The sequence below is a fragment of the Hippichthys cyanospilos genome, chromosome 19 (assembly GCF_059441005.1).
Source record: "Hippichthys cyanospilos isolate Australia breed blue-spotted pipefish chromosome 19, RoL_Hcya_1.0, whole genome shotgun sequence".
Classification (NCBI taxonomy): domain Eukaryota; kingdom Metazoa; phylum Chordata; class Actinopteri; order Syngnathiformes; family Syngnathidae; genus Hippichthys; species Hippichthys cyanospilos.
In genome coordinates this window covers 14,510,161-14,527,619 of record NC_142387.1, presented here as the reverse complement: position 1 = coordinate 14,527,619, position 17,459 = coordinate 14,510,161, and the positions used below count along the sequence as shown (strand labels likewise).

The window sequence follows — 17,459 nt, the reverse complement described above, 5'->3', positions numbered from 1 at the left end:
TATATATATATATATATATATATATTATTTTATTTTTTTTTCTACTCACCCAGCAGGATGACGATGCAGAGCAGGATGGCGATGAGCGCCCCGGTGCTGAGTCCGGCCGAGGAGAGGAAGGCCCGGCTCTGGCACACGCGGACCCTGCCGTGGCGCTGGCACGGGCACACGCGCAGCGTGAGGGTGCTGGTGCCGCTCAAGGACGGCTCGCCGCTGTCCCACACCACCACGGGGAGCCGGTACAGCTCCTGCGTCAACTGGTTGAAGCGCCGCCGCCGGGCCACGATGCTCGCCGTGCTGTCTGCAAAGAGGCGAAAGCCAAAGCGGGTTCCGTTCCAATTCGCAAACTTCGGTCCAAAAATGCAAGCGCCACGAACGGACGGTCAAATGGATCCGTACTTCTTTTTCCTCATTCGTCGCGTTGACACCTAAAATTGCTGTTGCAGCTCAATGCTTTTTAATACTGTGACCGAGTAGAAGGGTACAAGTTCCTTTTCAAAACAAGAGCAAATGAATTGGAACATGAAATCACTCGTTAAATTGTGATATTGCGGCCCCTCTGCAAAATGGTGAATGTCATTATTGTGTCAAAGAGAAATTTTCCAGAAGATAAGATAGAAATATGGTTCAGCGTTACCTCGATACATTGCAGTTCGGTTAGCGAAGCGTCACTGATTTTCATGTGCAGTATTTGGCCACAAATCTTACTTGTGTGCAACAATCGTGTCATAAGACAAACTCATTCAATGCCAGAGACGTATTTTCACGTTTCTTAAAGAGTGCGTACATTCAATCCCAGATACTTAAGTATGAAATTGAAATTTAAGTATCTGGGATTGAAACGTGAAAATACGTCCCCGGCATTGAATGACTTAACAGTGACCAGTTATTTATAATAACACCCTGCCAACAAAAGAACTATTTGTTCTTTTCCAGATACTTAAGTATGAAATTGAAACTTAAGTATCTGGGATTGAAACGTGAAAATACGTCCCCGGCATTGAATGAGTTAACAGTGACCAGTTACTTATAAAAACGACACCCTGCCAACAAAAGGACTACCTAAAAAGACTGTACAATTGCCAAAAGATGGCGCACGGTAGAACCATGATCATTTTTTATAAAAGAAAGAAGAGAACGCTCAATGAAACTCCTCTCCATATGTCAACATAGTTCAGCGGCACATAAATGTCTCCAAAGCATCAAAAAAGGTGAGCATTGAGTGAGGAGCAATCTATGAATTGGCAATTTATTCACAGTCCCAAAACACACATACACAAAAAAAGTAGAGTCCACATTGCTTTGCTTTGCGCCTCATTTGCATGCACGCACCGGCGCGTCCTCCAGCATCCCCCTCCGTCTCCTTCCCACCCGCCGTATCGCCGAGCGCGCGGGTCGGACTTAATCAAGCTTGGAGTGCCTGTTGTGGTTGCCGCTGTCCATCACGCCGATTATTCACGGGAGATTGGGCGGGGAGGCCGCTCGCTCCTTTACGCCAAGGCTGCATATAATCATGGCTCCGATAATCTTTTCATTATTTCCTTCAATTAAGCGCGCTGATATTTTAAGTTGATTTTTTTTTTTTTTAATGATTCGGTATTTACCGTGTTTTCGTTATTTACCGAATTTTCCGCACCCGAAAGCCTGAATTTTGTCAAAAGCTGACCGCGCCTTATAATCCGGTGCGCCTTAGACAGCGCACAAGCTGCCGGTTTTCATTAATGGGGGCCAAAAAATAAAATGACTTAATCGCCGTGTAAATTCTTCAATTTTTGCCTTGAAATTTTCCTTTCACGGCATTTAAAAATCCTTTCTGGCTCCCCTGTGAGAAAAGTGCCTCACTGATAACAATGCGCATCGCGACGCTCTCTAGCAATATAAGTTGCTTCATGTTCCAATTGTTTTGCTCTTAATTTGAAAAGAAATCAAACACTTCCTTTCACGGCAGTAAAAATATCCTTCAATTCTTAGTCAGGATTCTCACTGTTGGGTGGGAATCGTCCAGAATTCTAACTAAAAATTTTTGGGGGAAGAAAAAAAAAACAGGCTTAAAACGATTTATTGGATTTGTTCGACTTTAGGACGTCATTCGAATTGGAAAAACGAGACCGTTCGATTTCTGGCTCGTCTGTGGGAAAACTGCCTCGCTGTTGATCATGCGCATCACGACGCGCTTCAGCAATATAAGTTGCTTCATGTTCCAATTGTTTTGCTCTTAATTTGAAAAGAAATCAAACACTTCCTGTCACAGCCTAAAAAAAAATAACCTTCATTTCTATTTGCTGATATCTACAGAAAATGAGAATCTTGAGTGATTTAAGCCGTAAATATGAGATGGGGGGGGGGGGGGGGCAGGTGTGCGGGCGCCGGTTGATTAAGGCGGAGGCGTGACGGCCATCTGCGCCGTCCGGGGTGTGTGCAGCGCGGGTAATCAGGCGGGAGGCAGAGTGCGTTGCGAAGAGCGACTCCAAGCCTCGTTTAAGCTTTTGACGGCGCACTCGGCTTCCCGCTGCGCCATTTCAAGCATCATCGTTACGAGCCGGCCGCCGCGTTCGCCGTCCGCGCGCCTCTAATTACCGGCTTGGGGAAAAAGGGGAAAAAAAAAAAAAAACATCTCATTTGCCTAAGCGTGTATAAGAGCATGTTTGCATTCACGGAAAGACCGAAATATAGAATCGTACAACAAAATATGTTCTTAGCCAATGAAAACCCATTACGGTGCTTCTGATTGGTCGGATCATATCGCTTGCGTTTTCGGCAAAACTGCTTCGACGTTAGCCGACGGATCAACGACGGATCCTCGATACAAGACTTGAAAATAAACCGTCTCATTCGCTCGCGGGAACAAGGGCTGCAACTAACTATTATTTTAACATTTGATGAATCGAAGAATTAAAAAAAAAAAGATAAAATAATCATTTTGTTGTTCCAAAATTGAATGCACTGAAAAAAAAGACTTTTCATCGCAATCACGATATTGGCTGCCATGATGAATTAAGCCGTCTACGTGTCAGATCGAGCCCTTTGCCATCCTACCACCAGGGGGCAATGTTTCCAAATTGTTTGCATGACAAAAGCATCAGTTTATCATTTACCGGTGTGAAATAGCGTTGAATTTCTCACCTCATTCCTAATATATATCTTTGAAAATCCCCCAATTGTAATCAATTTGGTGCATGTTGAAACAGCGAATGGGCGTCCATGCTTCTCCTGCGACGCTCCACGCATGGCAGAGTATTAAAAAAAAAAAAAGCTGTGAAAGTAGCCGTTAGGGCTTGAAGTGTGCGAGCAGGCTGTCCGTGGCCAGAGAAGAATAAAAAGCAAAGTCTCGGGACGCCTTTGCCTAGGCGAGAGCTCACTCGAGTGGACGGAGCCCCCCCCCCCCCCCCCCCCCCCCCCCAAACCCCCCCTTCCCTTTCCAGGATGTGCTGAAGCGGACATTAAAGCGCCGCAGGAACACGACGGCCTCCGCGCTTGAGTCGGGAGGATAAAAATATCGCACCGGCCGGGCGGAGTCTAATCACGTAACGCTTGCGTCCTTTCCAAAGGTACGCGGGACAAATGGCTTTTCGGGAATCAGCATTTCGCGCCCACGACAAAGTTTCCCCGTGCGGCGGCTCCCCCCGCTCGTCGTTCTTCCATTGGAATGAAAGGAGATGCCGGCAATAAAGTAAGCCCGAACACCGTTTTTGAAATAACTATCGAGCATTTTTTTTCAATGATGAAAGAGTTACTTCATGTTCCAATTCATTTGTTCTTCTTTAGAAAAGAAACCGTATGTACGACTTTAAAGTCAAATGCAAATCTAATTTGATGCTTTTTAATGCCGCTAGAGGAACAGCGTGTTTGTCATTTCTAATTAAGAGCAAATTATTCGGAACATGACATTTTGCTGAACTGTTATATTAATTCGTTTGTATACACTTTTTAAAATTTTATCAGGAAGTGCGATCAAATTCAAATCAATTCAAATTTCAAATTAAAAGCAAATTAACTGGACATGACAACTTCCTGTCTAATTGCAAAACTCTTATAATTCCTTTTTTACTTTTTTACGTTTTACAAGGATGCTGACTTTAAAGTCGTGCATACGGTTTCTTTTCTAAAGAAGAACAAATGAATTGGAACATGAAGTAACTTGCCCGATAGCCTCTGCTATCGATTGTATCTCTAAATTACGTCATGTTCCAATTCATTTGTTCTTCTTTAGAAAAGAAACCGTACATATGACTTCAAAGTCAGAATCCTTGTAAAACTTAAAAAAAACTATAACTAAAAAAGGAATTATAATAAGAGTTCAGCAATTAGACAGGAAGTTGTCAGGTCCGATTATTTGCTTTTAATTTGAAATTTGAATTAATTTGCACTCTTGATAACTTTTAAAACGTGTATACAAATGCATTAATATAACAGTTCAGCAATAAGTTGTCATGTTCCAATTAAATTGCTCTTAATTAGAAATGAAAAACACGCTGTTCCTCTGGCGGCATTAAAAAGCATCAAATTAGATTGTCGTTGCATATAAAACTTAAAAAAATGTATACAGATGAATTAATATAGAACAGTATAGCACGGAGTGGTCATGTTCCAATTAATTTGCTCCAAGTATGAAAAGAAAAAAACACGGTTCCTGTCAACATTAACAAGCATCAAATCAGATTGCGCTTTCTTATAAGACTCATAAAAAACGTACATACAAAGGAATCATTGAGAGAATTTAGCGATAAATTGTCATGTTCCACTTAGTTTTCCCTTCATTTGAAAAGAAAACAATCCGGTTTTACATCTGTGACAGCTGCAGAAACCCTGTTAAAATCTCATGTACCCTAATTACACAAGCGCCACTGTATAATTTTGCAAAAACAACATGTCGTCCGTGAAGCGCAAACGACGGGTCGCTCTGCCCACTTTGCAACAGTCGGACACGTTAAAACCTTTTTTTTTTTTTTTTTTAGTTTTGTGAGAGTATGAATGACACGGGGGCTAATTAAACGCCCCGCACATCAATGGTCTTGACAGCTCGCCTGTGCAGATCAGCTGCAAAGTGAGACGGCCTCTTAGTATGCGCGGCGGGAAGGGATAGCGCCTGAAATCAATTGATCTATTTATGCGAGGGAGGGGGCGGGGTTATTCAAAGATCATCTCCCCCCTTTCGCAGCTTCTGAAGGGAAATGTCATCGCAAAAATGACAGATAAAGGGAACAAAGTGCTTTGTGGGAACGTAAAAAAAAAAAAAAAAAAAAAACTTTTCAGGGCTGGCAATTCAATTTCAAACAGTTTTTTTCAATAATGATAGCGATGCAAAATGGTTAGTTGTTAGGATCAACTCACTCAATCCCAAAGGTGTATTTTGACGTTTTTCAAGAGTCCAAAACTGGTTTAATCCGGGTACTTATTTTTATTTCTTTCCAATTTTTTGGCTACAGGGGGGTCTAAAAATATCAGGTACTGAATGAATTAAAGACTAAAGCAATGGATTACTTTAAGTCAATTAATTAGGTAATCAAAGAAATCAATTGCTAAATTTATTTAGTAACAGCCGTCTTTAATCAAACGTTTGAAAAATGTTGACGAAAATTAACATAGCTGCGATTGAAAGTGGATTTAAAAAAACGCAAAAATACGTCTTTGGCATTGAATGGGTTAAGGAGTTTAGCATCATTGTTCAAACGTTTTGTTTTGCACATGAAGGGTTTTGCATCTTCATGGAAACGTTGTCACCTGTGATATTTGTTTTCTTTTTAGCTCAAGTACTTGAACTCATTCAATGCCAGGGACGTTTTTTCACGTTTTCATTCGGACAATCGATCCCAGGCACTTAAGTATCGATTTAATACTTAAGTATCTGGAAATGAATGTACCCAATGTACCGAAGTATCAATTTAATACTTAAGTATGTGGGATTTACTATCATGACTCTAAAAGAAAAAACGTGAAAAAACTTCCCTGGCATTGATTGAGTTAAAGATACCGTTTTTCTGTTTTCAAAGTTATCCAAAGAAGTATTGTTGTTATTTATTTATTAGTTGCTTGAATTGAATTCTTTTCACAGTTTCACTTGCTTTGACAGCCCGTTCAGCATTGAATGTGTTAAGCGCATTTCAAGAGTTGAATCATTACTTCTATTATCGCCAGAGTATTTCTTTCTTCTTCTTTTTTTTTTTAATGTGTTCTGTGCTAGTTAGTCACCAAGCGCTTTGCTTTAATGGCGGCCAATTTGCCGCCAGCGTTTGACCCTCGCCGGGCGACGTTTCGTCAACGCGACGTTGACATTTAAAGGCGAGTGACGGGCGCCGTCGCTAATGGCTCCGTTTAAAAGTCAACTTTGCTAAAGTGACTTGACGAGGAATTGACGGCACGCTTCGATGTAAAGATAAAGTGGGTTTCCAGTCAAAAGTTTGGAAACACCTTTGCGTTGCGCTCTCACAACACATTTGCAGGTCGGTAATTCCGCGCTTTTCAATCTTGACAACGCACAGCTGCAGTCTGAAAATCGTTCCAGGTCATGAAGCGTTATAAAGATTTCAGACATGAGCAAAGCCATCATCTGGTTGTTTCCCAAAGTTTTATTTTCACAGTCGATGACTGAAGAGAATTTAGAGGGTGTTTCCAAACTTACTACAAATGACAACGTAGCAAAACTAGCGATGGGTGAACGAAGCCTCGCGAAGCACTTGCGATAGTCTTGATTTCACGATGCGATGGAGATTCACTCCATTTCTATTGCTTTAGTGCCCCACCATCTTAACGACATCAAACGGGGTCAAAACAAATCAAAATAAAAAGAAGATTCCCTCCTGAATTCCCAGAGAAAACTAAGCTCTCATATTTAGTTTTGCCTTTCTGTTGCATAACCTGCCCACCAATCATCAGCATCCTCATTACGCCGCTGGAAGATTACGAAACCGAACATCTGCAGACGACCAGATAAAACAATGGCTCTGCGTTCTCCGCGTTACACAACGGGAAGCAAAAATCTGACGGTGTTAAAAGCCTCCGTGCTTCTATCTGGTCCTTGGCCCTTGCCCCCGCTTCAACGGAATTCGCCGTACGCGGAATCCCGCTGACGGTTGCAAAAACAAGACGAGAAAACTCCAAGCAGAGTCTCGCAAAGCGAAAAAAAAGGAGGTCATGAGAGATTTAGCGGTGTGAATGACTGCAGGGGATTTTTTTTTTCCCGTCGCACAACAACAGAGGCGTCTTTTTTCTTTATTAGGGCCCGCTAGCGAGCAGCCGTCCGCCGTTGCGGGCCGCCACAAAAAAGTAAGACGGCGAGGATGTGCGAGAGAAGCTTACTTTAATTATCAGGCGGCAGTTGCGGGCGGCGCGGCGCATTGTGTGGCTCCGGCCGACACAGCAAAGGACTTCTAATCCACGGGGGCGTCGGCGGAGCACTTAAGGGCTCAAACGGCGCCTTTTTAGCGCCGGCGCGGATGCGGACCGCGAGCGGGATTCGCCGAGCTGAAGCGGCTTAACGCTAAGAACGCAGCTGCTGTTTGACATCGTCGGACAAACCCGAGCGGACTTAGCAGGCGGCAGTCGGACGAGTCAAAGAACTTCTTTGACTTCGAATGATCGCTTCTCCGCCAGAGCTTGGATCTGAAAGTCAAAGCCGGGGAGATGATAGCGGACTTCCGTAGACGTCGCCGGCGTGATCAAACAAGTCTCTCGTCACGTCGACATCAAGACGCTGGGATTTCCCGAGACCTTACGGTAATGAGCGGGTAACTACCCGCGAAAATGTCGAGGATGCAGACTTTGCCACGTAACCAGTCTGGACCCCTTTCCTAAGGACTTCAAGCCGCTCAGGAAAATTCTCACAGACACTTGATCCCTACTGGGAACAAACTCTTCCAGCGTCCTTCCTCACGTTCGCGGTTTCTTCCCGAGAGACGCGAGCGGAAGTCGTTTCAGGCTGTCGAGGGGGAAGGAAGGAACATTCTCTTCTCATTTCTCATCCATCGTTAAAGATGATCGCGGATCAGAATTTGTTAGGATCGAGATGTAGATCCTAGCGTGGAAGCTTTGGGTTTAGGGTAAGGCGTGTCCTTTGTTCAGCAACTTTACAGAAGCTTGTCAAGCCAAGGGAGCGGGACCCCGCATGCCGTGCCCAGCTGATGGTATCTGCTGCTTTTATCGGCGCCCAAATGGCTTCAGTGACTGCGGCCTCTCAGTCGTTCCCGGGTTGAGGACAAACAAGTACAACCGGGCGAGGCTTTATTATCCAAGCCTTCCCATCTGACTCCGTCGCCGTCCCGAGCCGCTCATCTTTTGATTTGATTTACCTCCCGGCGAATTGCAAAGTCATCCCAGCTATTCTCGTCCCCCTTTTACCTCGCATCATCCCAGTAATACGTCCGCGGAGGACAGCGGCACGACACTTTCAAGTCACCTTCAGCTAGGCGCGAGAGACTTTTGTCTTCGTGTTCTCGGGAGCAGCATTTGGCCAATAGGGGAGGGCTGCTAAACAACCGGTTCGGGTCCTCCCTTAAAGGCGTACGAAGCTCATATAAACGGTTTGAGCAGTAGAACATCTGATGAGATTATTTTTTTACTACTACTTGTCAGCAAATCATTCTTGTTTATCGGTAAATGACTTTGACTTATTTGCTGCGATGCTTTGTTTCCTTTAATGTGTATTACACCTTAGAACCTGTTGCACGGCATTTATGGTAAATGGTAAAAGGACTTTCACTTTTCTACCTTAGGTACTCAACTAGTCATTTGCCTGCCGATGACGCAGCATCAGGAGCAACTGGGGGTTCGGTGTCCTGCTCAAGGTCACTTAGACAAGGTCTCGACGGTCGGGGGATCGAACCCGCGGCCTTTCGGCTGGGAGACGACCGCTCTACCGCCGCTCAGTAAAGCGCGTAAATGTCAACGCGAGGAGGAACCAGCCAAACGATCTGAGGAGCGCGAGGCTCCCGATGACTGCAGTCCCACCTAAAGCGAGGTGTTGAGTAAAGACGGTCGCCATGGCAACACCTTCCGTCGGCTCCCCGCAAACGCTGCCGCTTGAGGGAGGGTAGCAAAGTCGGAGCGCTTCCAATCCATTTGACGGCGGCGTGCGCGCGCTCCCCGGCCGTCTGCTCCGACTCCGGAGTGGAACCCTCCCCGCCCGGCCCCCGGCGGTATTTGGCCCTCCAGATGTCCAGGCCACTTCGGCCATCTTTTTCCCCAGCCGGCGCGCGCGGCGACGCCAGGCCGGCGACCCGGAGGCGGGCCGGCGGGAAGTCATAAGAAATGCAAACATAAGCGAGAGCGCGGTTGGATTACCTTCGTTGTCCTTCAAGGTGAAGTTTGGATTCACCGGCATCTGGCCGGGCAGCGCGAAGGAAAAACGCTGCCCGTTGGCAAAGTCGTCCTTGTCCACGGCGCTGACCGTCTGGATCACCTGACGTCGGGTTAGAGGAGACGAGATCATTAGCTGGAACCCTAGCGAAAACCGGGACAAGCGCCGTCCGGCCCAAAGGACTTGACGGGGGCTGACTCCGGCTCCTATTAATTGGCGACAGTGTAGGACTGGTGACAGCCACCTCGGGAGAAAAACAAGCTGCCAGCAGAATTTTTCTCTTCAAGTGAGAGATCTGTTTTGTTCCTCCGAGCTTCATCTTTGGAAATCTCCCGGTAGACTACGCCCAATTACCAGCAGCGCAATATGTGTTTTACGGGCTGACACGGCAAACAAACCCAATTTGTCGGTTGATTTTGTCGAGTGTCCGCAGATCTTCGAGAAGTTGCGCAATTCCTAATTGGCCCGAACAAACCAAAATTTATCGGCTTTCTTAATATCCTTGTTTTGTTACTTAAAATTTCGGACTGTAAGCCACAACTTTTTTCCGGCGCTTTGAACCCGATGATTTATAACCGGAAATTTAAGGTAATATGTTTTGTTATGCTTTCATATCACTTCTATGAAACGGTTTGATTGAAAGCTAGGTTTTAATGACGCATTCCTAGTGTTTCTAAACCTTCCAAAGCTTGAATCGTCGCAGGTGTACTTGCTCTGTCCACCACTAGGGCTACCGGAAGTGACGTTAGCAAAGCTAGAAAATAGGCTGCAGCATTGAGCCATTGGTCAACATTCCGCTTGTTACATGGAATACGCAATGCCTAAAAATGTTATTGAATTCCAGGCGGATGACATTCAGAACCCGACAGAAAACTCAAAGCTTCACCAACAGAGGGTGCTAACATCCAGATTTTGTTTTTTTTTGTAATGTCACAGCTTGGTGAATACTTGAAGACAGAAAGCTGAATGATTCAAACTGCGGATACATCGGGAATTTTCATTATCAGTGACTACTCTAGCCCGAAAAAAGTGGTATCGAACGTCCAACGAAGATGCACATGCGTATAAATCTTAACAAAGTAAAAGTCTGCATTTTGCAAAGAAGCCACTCCAACAATTTAACACCTTAACCCTAACCCACCGCGAAAAGAAAGAAAACGTACGGTTCATGTTGCCAAACGGCGATGCTAAGCTAGCTCGAAACGCTTTTTGAAAGCACTTTCGTTTGAATATTGTCCAGCCCGTTTCAAACGGATCTTTGACGTCTTGGACGGCGGCGAATGAGTTCGTCAAAACTCGAGAATTGATGGCCGCTATCTTCTTAATGAAGCCCGGGGAATGTCGCACGTCAGTGACGGCAAACATACAAACGCTTTTTGAACGAGCGCAGCCAAGCTTTGAGCGCATTGTCATTGCTCACACTTAATCCGCAGTAAAGCCGCGGCGTCATTTAGCGCAAACCTTAATTCAAACTTCTTCCCAACTAGCTTCAAATGATTAGAAATGAGGTTTTCTTTTTTTAGTCTTTCTATTCCGGCAGCGAGTCGGCCTCTCAGCCTTTTTCGTCTGACTGATTGCTCTATCTACCGAAAAGGAGGGGGAAAAAAAATACCGCTTCCTTCAAATGAGTCAAACGGCAGTGAGAGCAAATGAGAAGGAGCTTCTGCGGCGGGAATTTGTCTCATTTGTTCTTTCCGTTTTCAGTGGCAATTTAAAAACAAACAAGCGGCTCATTACTTTATGTGCGGTTTTTAACCTAAGACCAAAACAACCGGGTCGGTCTATAAAATTCGAAAACCTCGTTATCTGTCCTGGATGATTAGTAACCATCACGAGTAAAGGTACTAGGGGAGCCAAGATTCATCCGCAACTCATTAATATTCATTTATTCAATCTAATAGACATATTCATATGTCTTTTCTTAGTCAAATCAATGAATCCCAGGTACTTATTTCTATGCATTTTTCTGAGTATGAGCCACACCTTTTTTCTTATGATTTGAGCCACCGTGGCTTAAAGTGCAGTGCTGGTAAGCATAAAAGTTTGTGACGTGCACATTTTATCTTAAGGACAGAAAGTGGCGCCGGCGCCACCACCCACCTGGCCAGCCCTGGTGCTCTCGCAGACGATGACCTCGTTGGCGGCGCCGGCCACTTGCGGCGCGTTGTCGTTGACGTCCAGCACCTGCACGGTGACCGGGATGTAACTGAGGAGGCCGGGGTTGTCTGGTGACACAAACGAACATCACGACAAAAAAAACAAAACAAGGTCAGCCGTGCACGAAAACACCCTCGGCTTTTCTTGCTAGACCTCACTCGCTATGAAGCTTTGTAAACCAGAATTTCACATCAAAGGGAAGGCATTGAAAAAAGAGACGATGGAGCTGAAATTTCACCCGGATGGCTACAACATATCAAAGTTTACCATAGCGGGACCACTTAGTTATCGCACTACCAGACGTGTGGCATTCTTTGGCGAAAACACTGTGAGAACAACGTGAGAGAAAATTCACCTGACCAAAAATGGTCCAACCACAAGGGTTAAAGTACGAAGCAAGCATCAGCATGACATTTTGGAATTGTTCACTTCTTGTACATGAGAATTCTCTGTGAGGCGAGAACGGGACGACCTTGACAGATAAGTCGGCTCAGCAAAAGAAGGAGCTCTTTGTTTTCGGGTTTGCTTTCTCCGTGTATGCAGAAGAATCTTCTCTTGATGATGTTTCTTCACAATAGGCTGCTCAGTTGGACTTGTGTCTATTTGAAGCTTCAAATATAAAGAAACCCAAAAGACAATTTGCTATTCAGACTATTTTACTGATCTTGCCTAAATTCTGCTATTATACAGCATTTTTTTTAACTACCCGCTATTGGTATCCGCCCATCCCCAGTAAACGGCGCAATTTTCCAGACATTATTTCCCATGCTCTGCCGATGGTGTTCTTACCGTCACGGATTTTTTTTTTTACGGGGTCGCGACTGGTACGGGTTTCCTTTAATTTTATGTATGGCGCATCTTCTTTCTGTCATAATAGTCAATGTGAAGGACAAAGTGAAGAAAGCAGCGTCTTTATCGAGATGACTGTCAGTTTTTCCATTTATCGCGGTGAAACTTGAAAGGCGGTTTATTCTAAGAAGGTGACACAGGTGGCGTTGGCGCATTAAGCAAATGTTTGGATTGGCACCTGAGGGTTCTTTGAGACATTTTGCTTTTCACTTACTAGTTTCTTCGCCTGCTGGTCTTTTTCGCGTGACTCCAGGCGTCCTCGCCCATTCAAAAGCATGCTTTTTTTTCATGTATTTTTGGGCCGGCGCCTTTGTGTGAACGGAGGCGTACGGCCGCATGCAAATGAGACGGCGGCGATAATGAAACATTAGCATGCGCTACCTCAGTCGCTTGGCAGGGGATTCGCCGAATAGTGATTACAAATTAGCCAAGTTACCTGATAGCTAAAGTTAGCGGGGGCCTGCTTTCATTTAATTAATTGTTACTGTATGAAAGGACATTGAACAATTGGGACTAATTTGATTTTGCTAGTCAATTATAAAGAGGAGTGCGCCTGATCTGATTTGAATACACTCCAATCAATATGGAAATGATCTCCCTTATCCTCGGGGAACACAATTGTAAATGTCACGCTTAAAGCACCTCATACTCGCAATATTTACCCACTTTGGTGATTGTATCATCACGCCGCGTCAACAAACCCGAATGAAACCAGGCGCGGAAGCTGCCGGCTTCTGAGGCGGCGCGGGTACCTACCGACCTCCGAGGCCATCACGGTGATGTTGTGCCAGGCGGTGTCCTCGCGGTCCAGCGGCTGCGTGGTCCTGATCGCGCCGCTGATCTCGTCGATGCGAAAGTAGTTTGGCTCCGTCTCCTTTTTGTCCACGTAATACCTGAAGACGTCGAAAGACGCGAGACGGGCTATTGGTGACGGAGACAGAGATGGGACCGAGATGTTTGGAGGTTCGGATACAGACAAGCCCAAGACTTTTGAAGTTTGAGACCCAGATGGGACTACGATAAAAGCTAAGATATTTGACGTTTGAGACCACGGCAAGGAAAAGGCTTTTGGAGATCGAGACCGAGACGAGACCAAGACTTCTGGAGATCGAGACCGAGACGAGACCAAGACTTCTGGAGATCGAGACCGGGACAAAAGCAAGACATATGGACGGAGCCCAAGACAAGACCAAGATTTCAGACTTTTGGAGGATGAAACAGAGCTAAGACTAAGACGTGCGGAGGGGGGGACACCGAAACAAAACCGAGACTTTAAAGGTGTAGACCTGACTTTGATTGACAATAATTTCATATATGAGGACCGGAATGGGTCATTTAAAAAAAAGACGAACAAAAAAACACATTTTAGAAACCCCTCCAAACTGGGTGTGACCCAAACTAAAAAGGATCACTTGATTTTGATTTATTTCCTGATTAAGGTATAACACTCGGAAGATTTTTTATCCCCAAAGTGTCGACCGCCAACTCTGTCAAGACATTGAAGGGTACGCGTGACTTCAAAAGTTTGGAAAAGGCACTTGCGACACCACCTCCGATGCCAGGAAATTGCCATGACCCCCACATTCTGAGATGTCGATCTCACAGAATACAAAAAAAAATGGTGAAAAGGTAGTTTGGACGGTCAATGTCACATTCGACATCCTTTGGTGGGGTCACTCCAAGAAGACCCAAAATAAAGACAGACATATGAGGACGCCCGTCCTACTCGGAAAGTGGCAAATAAAACGAAAGCGTTCCAGCTGGCGTCAGAAGGCATCGTATCAGTAGTTGACATCCCCGTGGCGGACTATACCAAAAAAGACACGAAACATCCCGTTGTTCTTAAAAAGCCGGTTTCTCCAAGAAGCTGTGAAAGCGCCCCAGAAAACAGAGCTCAAATCTCGACGAACAGTAGTGGCAGCAGCGGCACGTCGGCTCATTAGCGTCGTCACGTTGTCGCTGTGGCTGCCGGCGGCGGAACGCATGCATGAGTGTCACAGAACCTGATACCTGCGCACAGTCAAACCTCGGATTAGTCCGCCGCCTCGGGGCCCATATCTGTCTTTTCCATTTGCACCGCCTCACAAACTGGAGTTTAGAGTGCATACAAATGCGCTAAGCAGTTGTATCGCCCGCGGTTTCTTCGACCGGGAAACAAAGAAATCATTCACGGATAAAAATCACCGGGAGAAAAAGGAGGCAAAACTAGCACGTTTTGTAGCCCGAAACGGGTTAGTAGCACGGATTTAGTCGGCTCAAAAAGGTCAGGGCTTGGAAAGGATTCAGGGTTAGTGTTCCGGGATTAGCAAACTGAGTTTTACGGTAAGGCTAAAGCCGTTGGTGACGGGGAGTATATGGATCGGATTCACATTTTTTCAAAACGAAAGTTGGATTCAAAGTTCCAAGATTCCAAATTCCATAACTCCAATTTTGGGAGCTTCTGGAGGGTAGGGGTTTCCTTCCAACATGAGATGAAACTCCATTCCTGGATCCAAAGTCCCAGGCACTTGCTGAAGGCCTGGGGGTCTGGGATCGGACTTTTCTTGAGACGATCAGCTTTTGGGCGAGATTTGAAATCATAAATACGGAGCCACCAGTGGTTCTTGGGGTTGTGCTGGGTTCGGGAAACATCTGTGTTTAGGGGGAAATTTGGAATATTTTCACGAGGGAAAAGGACTACTCGGGTTTTTTTTCCGAACTAATACTTAAATGATATTGAAGGGTACAGGGATTGAAACTATCGTTAAAGGTAGCTATATACACATCGCTCGTACGGATTTGCTGTATAAGTCTTACCTGACGGGGCTGTTCCTGCTGTCGGGGTCCTGGGCCGTGACGGTGCCTACTTCCGAGCCGGCAGGCGAGTTCTCGTACACGTCCATGATATAATAATCCAAAGAGAAGACCGGTGCTTCGTCCACGTCCCCGACGGTGATTTTAAGCGTGGCCGTGTCCTTAAAGGAGCCCAGGTAGGAAAAGCGAGGATCGGTGTGTGTGTTGGTCCCCTCGATATGGAGTGTGTACGTCTTCTTCCTCTCGTAGTTTAGCGGCTGTCAAGACCAGATTGAAAAGTAAAGGGTTATATCGAATTCAGTGAAACGTATTGCAGAATCTGACGATCAATCAAATGTTCGTTCGGTTGAGAGACGGCGGCTCTACCAGCGGGTCGTCAAAAGTGTAACGGATACATTCCAGGTTTACCTTTCTGAGGGTGATGATTCCCTCTTTGGTGTCCTTGTCAGCGGCTATAGAAAACATGTTGGCCCCTTCCGAGTTAATGATGCTGTACTTGATGTCCGCGTTGATGCCCAAGTCGTCGTCGTTGGCTTTAATTTTCCCCACCGGTTTCCCGACTTGAGCCGACTCCGGGACGTACTGCTGGTAATTTTCTGCGGATGCAGATCGGACGTGACAACGAGAACTTCCCGTCGGACGGACGGTCGGACTACGTACTTTGCGGGAACTTTGGTGCGTTGTCGTTGACGTCGGTCAGCGTGACATTGATGACGGTGGATCCGGAGAGGCCGCCGACTTGGCCCGCCATGTCTTTGGCTTGGATGACCACGATGTAATGTTCCCGGGCTTCCCGGTCCATGTTGGCTAAGGCTGTCCTGATCGTCCCTGTAACGCAAAGGCAAGTTGTTATGAACGCATTGTTGGTAAACTACGTCACAGAGTACCAGGTAGAGACCAGGACAATCCTTGAGACGAGGGAGTATCGAGACTCAGACTAGACAAAGACTTGGAGGTTTTCTGAGACGAGACCAACCCTGGGCAAAACCGTCAAGGAAGCGCAGCACTTGCATTCCGTGTTTCATACTGATCACAGTATTCCCGGTATAGAAAACCACGTGTCCGCCCTGCGAGATCAACACGAGACCGAAGAAAAATGCTTTTGACGCCGAGGCCAAAACCCTTAATAACTGGTCTTGTTTAGACAGGCCTGACACTTGCCACTTGTTCGAAACGGTACCGTTTTTATTCCGCCTGTCACAGAAAATAAGCATTCACATACGACTCAAAAAATACTGCGGTACAATTGCAACAGAGATGTGAGAAAAACCGGAGAGTGAAGTTTAACACGTCTGCTGCGCAACGACGACAAAGTCCCGCAGAATTTCAAACGTCCAGCTCACCTTTGTTCTGGACCTTCATGCTTTCTGAGGATTAAATTATATAAACTGTTCGACTCACCGCTGCAGCCTTCATCCTCGTTTGCCTCGTCGAGGTATTGCCTCGTGTTTCACGGCGTTCACTGACTACTCAGCCTTGAATCAAGGACATTTTTTTTTCCTACCTCTGACTCATTTTAAAACTACAGTAATGTGCACGTGTTGGAAAAAAGGGACTGCGACTTCTTCCTGAGATAGAAACGGAAACCGTCTTGATTTACTGAATCCAATAAGTGCACTTCACGTGTTCTCTGTGAGGCTTTTCACGTGAGCGGCAATGAGAGCCTTAATTCACCGGCACCAGATGTAATAACGTCCTTACGCCGCCGTCCCCCGAGCGCTCAATCGGACGGTTCCCCTTCCGACGCGCGTTCGGCGAAACGGCGGCCGTCCGACGGGCGTTTTTGTGAACTTGTGAACCCGTGCAATACTACGCTTGACCGGGAACAGCGAGAGCCGGGAGGGAATGGTTTGGCGTTGATGGCCACAAGATGGGAAACGCCTGATGCTCTCGCCTCCCCGCCGACACTGATGATTGTTTAACGGGTCGCTCGGACTTCCACGGGGCTTAGCGGAAAATTAAAGAACGCCATCTTATGTGAGCGTAAATTTAGTGGACAGAGTGAATAAAAGGTGCGATTTTGACAAATTTTCGCTAGCCCCTCATTCATCATTCTGCCCGGCATCGGCAGTTTTATTTTGCCCACGCTTCCATCCGTCAGGTCGAAGTGGCCGTTTTACAATTTTTTCTGGTGCGTCATTCTTTGGCGGCACGGACGGCAGGAGAGATGGACGTTTTAGAAAGTTTTACTGGTCGTCACTCCTCCGGGCCGCCTTTCGTCGTCCTCGGTGCACCGCATATTTCAAGTCAAATCAAGATGATCGTCAGTCTTTTACCCACGCTTTACCGCCACGGGTTTGCTTTTTACGAATTTTCACCGGTCGGTGATTCGTCGGCGCCCCGGGCCTTCTGCTGCCACGATCAGTCC

At 46.1% G+C, this 17,459-nt stretch overlaps 1 protein-coding gene across 2 annotated transcripts in view; it reads right to left on the bottom strand.

Annotated features, from left to right (window-relative positions):
* Positions 1-17,459, bottom strand: part of LOC148408046 (cadherin-18) — a 124,946-nt gene that overhangs the window by 4,373 nt on the left and 103,114 nt on the right. For both annotated transcript variants that reach the window (XM_088402284.1, XM_088402283.1), the window contains exons 5-11: positions 15,752-15,919; positions 15,500-15,687; positions 15,095-15,348; positions 13,055-13,191; positions 11,393-11,517; positions 9,277-9,394; positions 50-301 (exon numbers count right to left, since the gene is read on the bottom strand). In XM_088402284.1, coding sequence (XP_088258410.1) covers positions 50-301; positions 9,277-9,394; positions 11,393-11,517; positions 13,055-13,191; positions 15,095-15,348; positions 15,500-15,687; positions 15,752-15,919 — 1,242 coding nt within the window. The remainder of the gene's footprint in view (positions 1-49; positions 302-9,276; positions 9,395-11,392; positions 11,518-13,054; positions 13,192-15,094; positions 15,349-15,499; positions 15,688-15,751; positions 15,920-17,459) is intronic.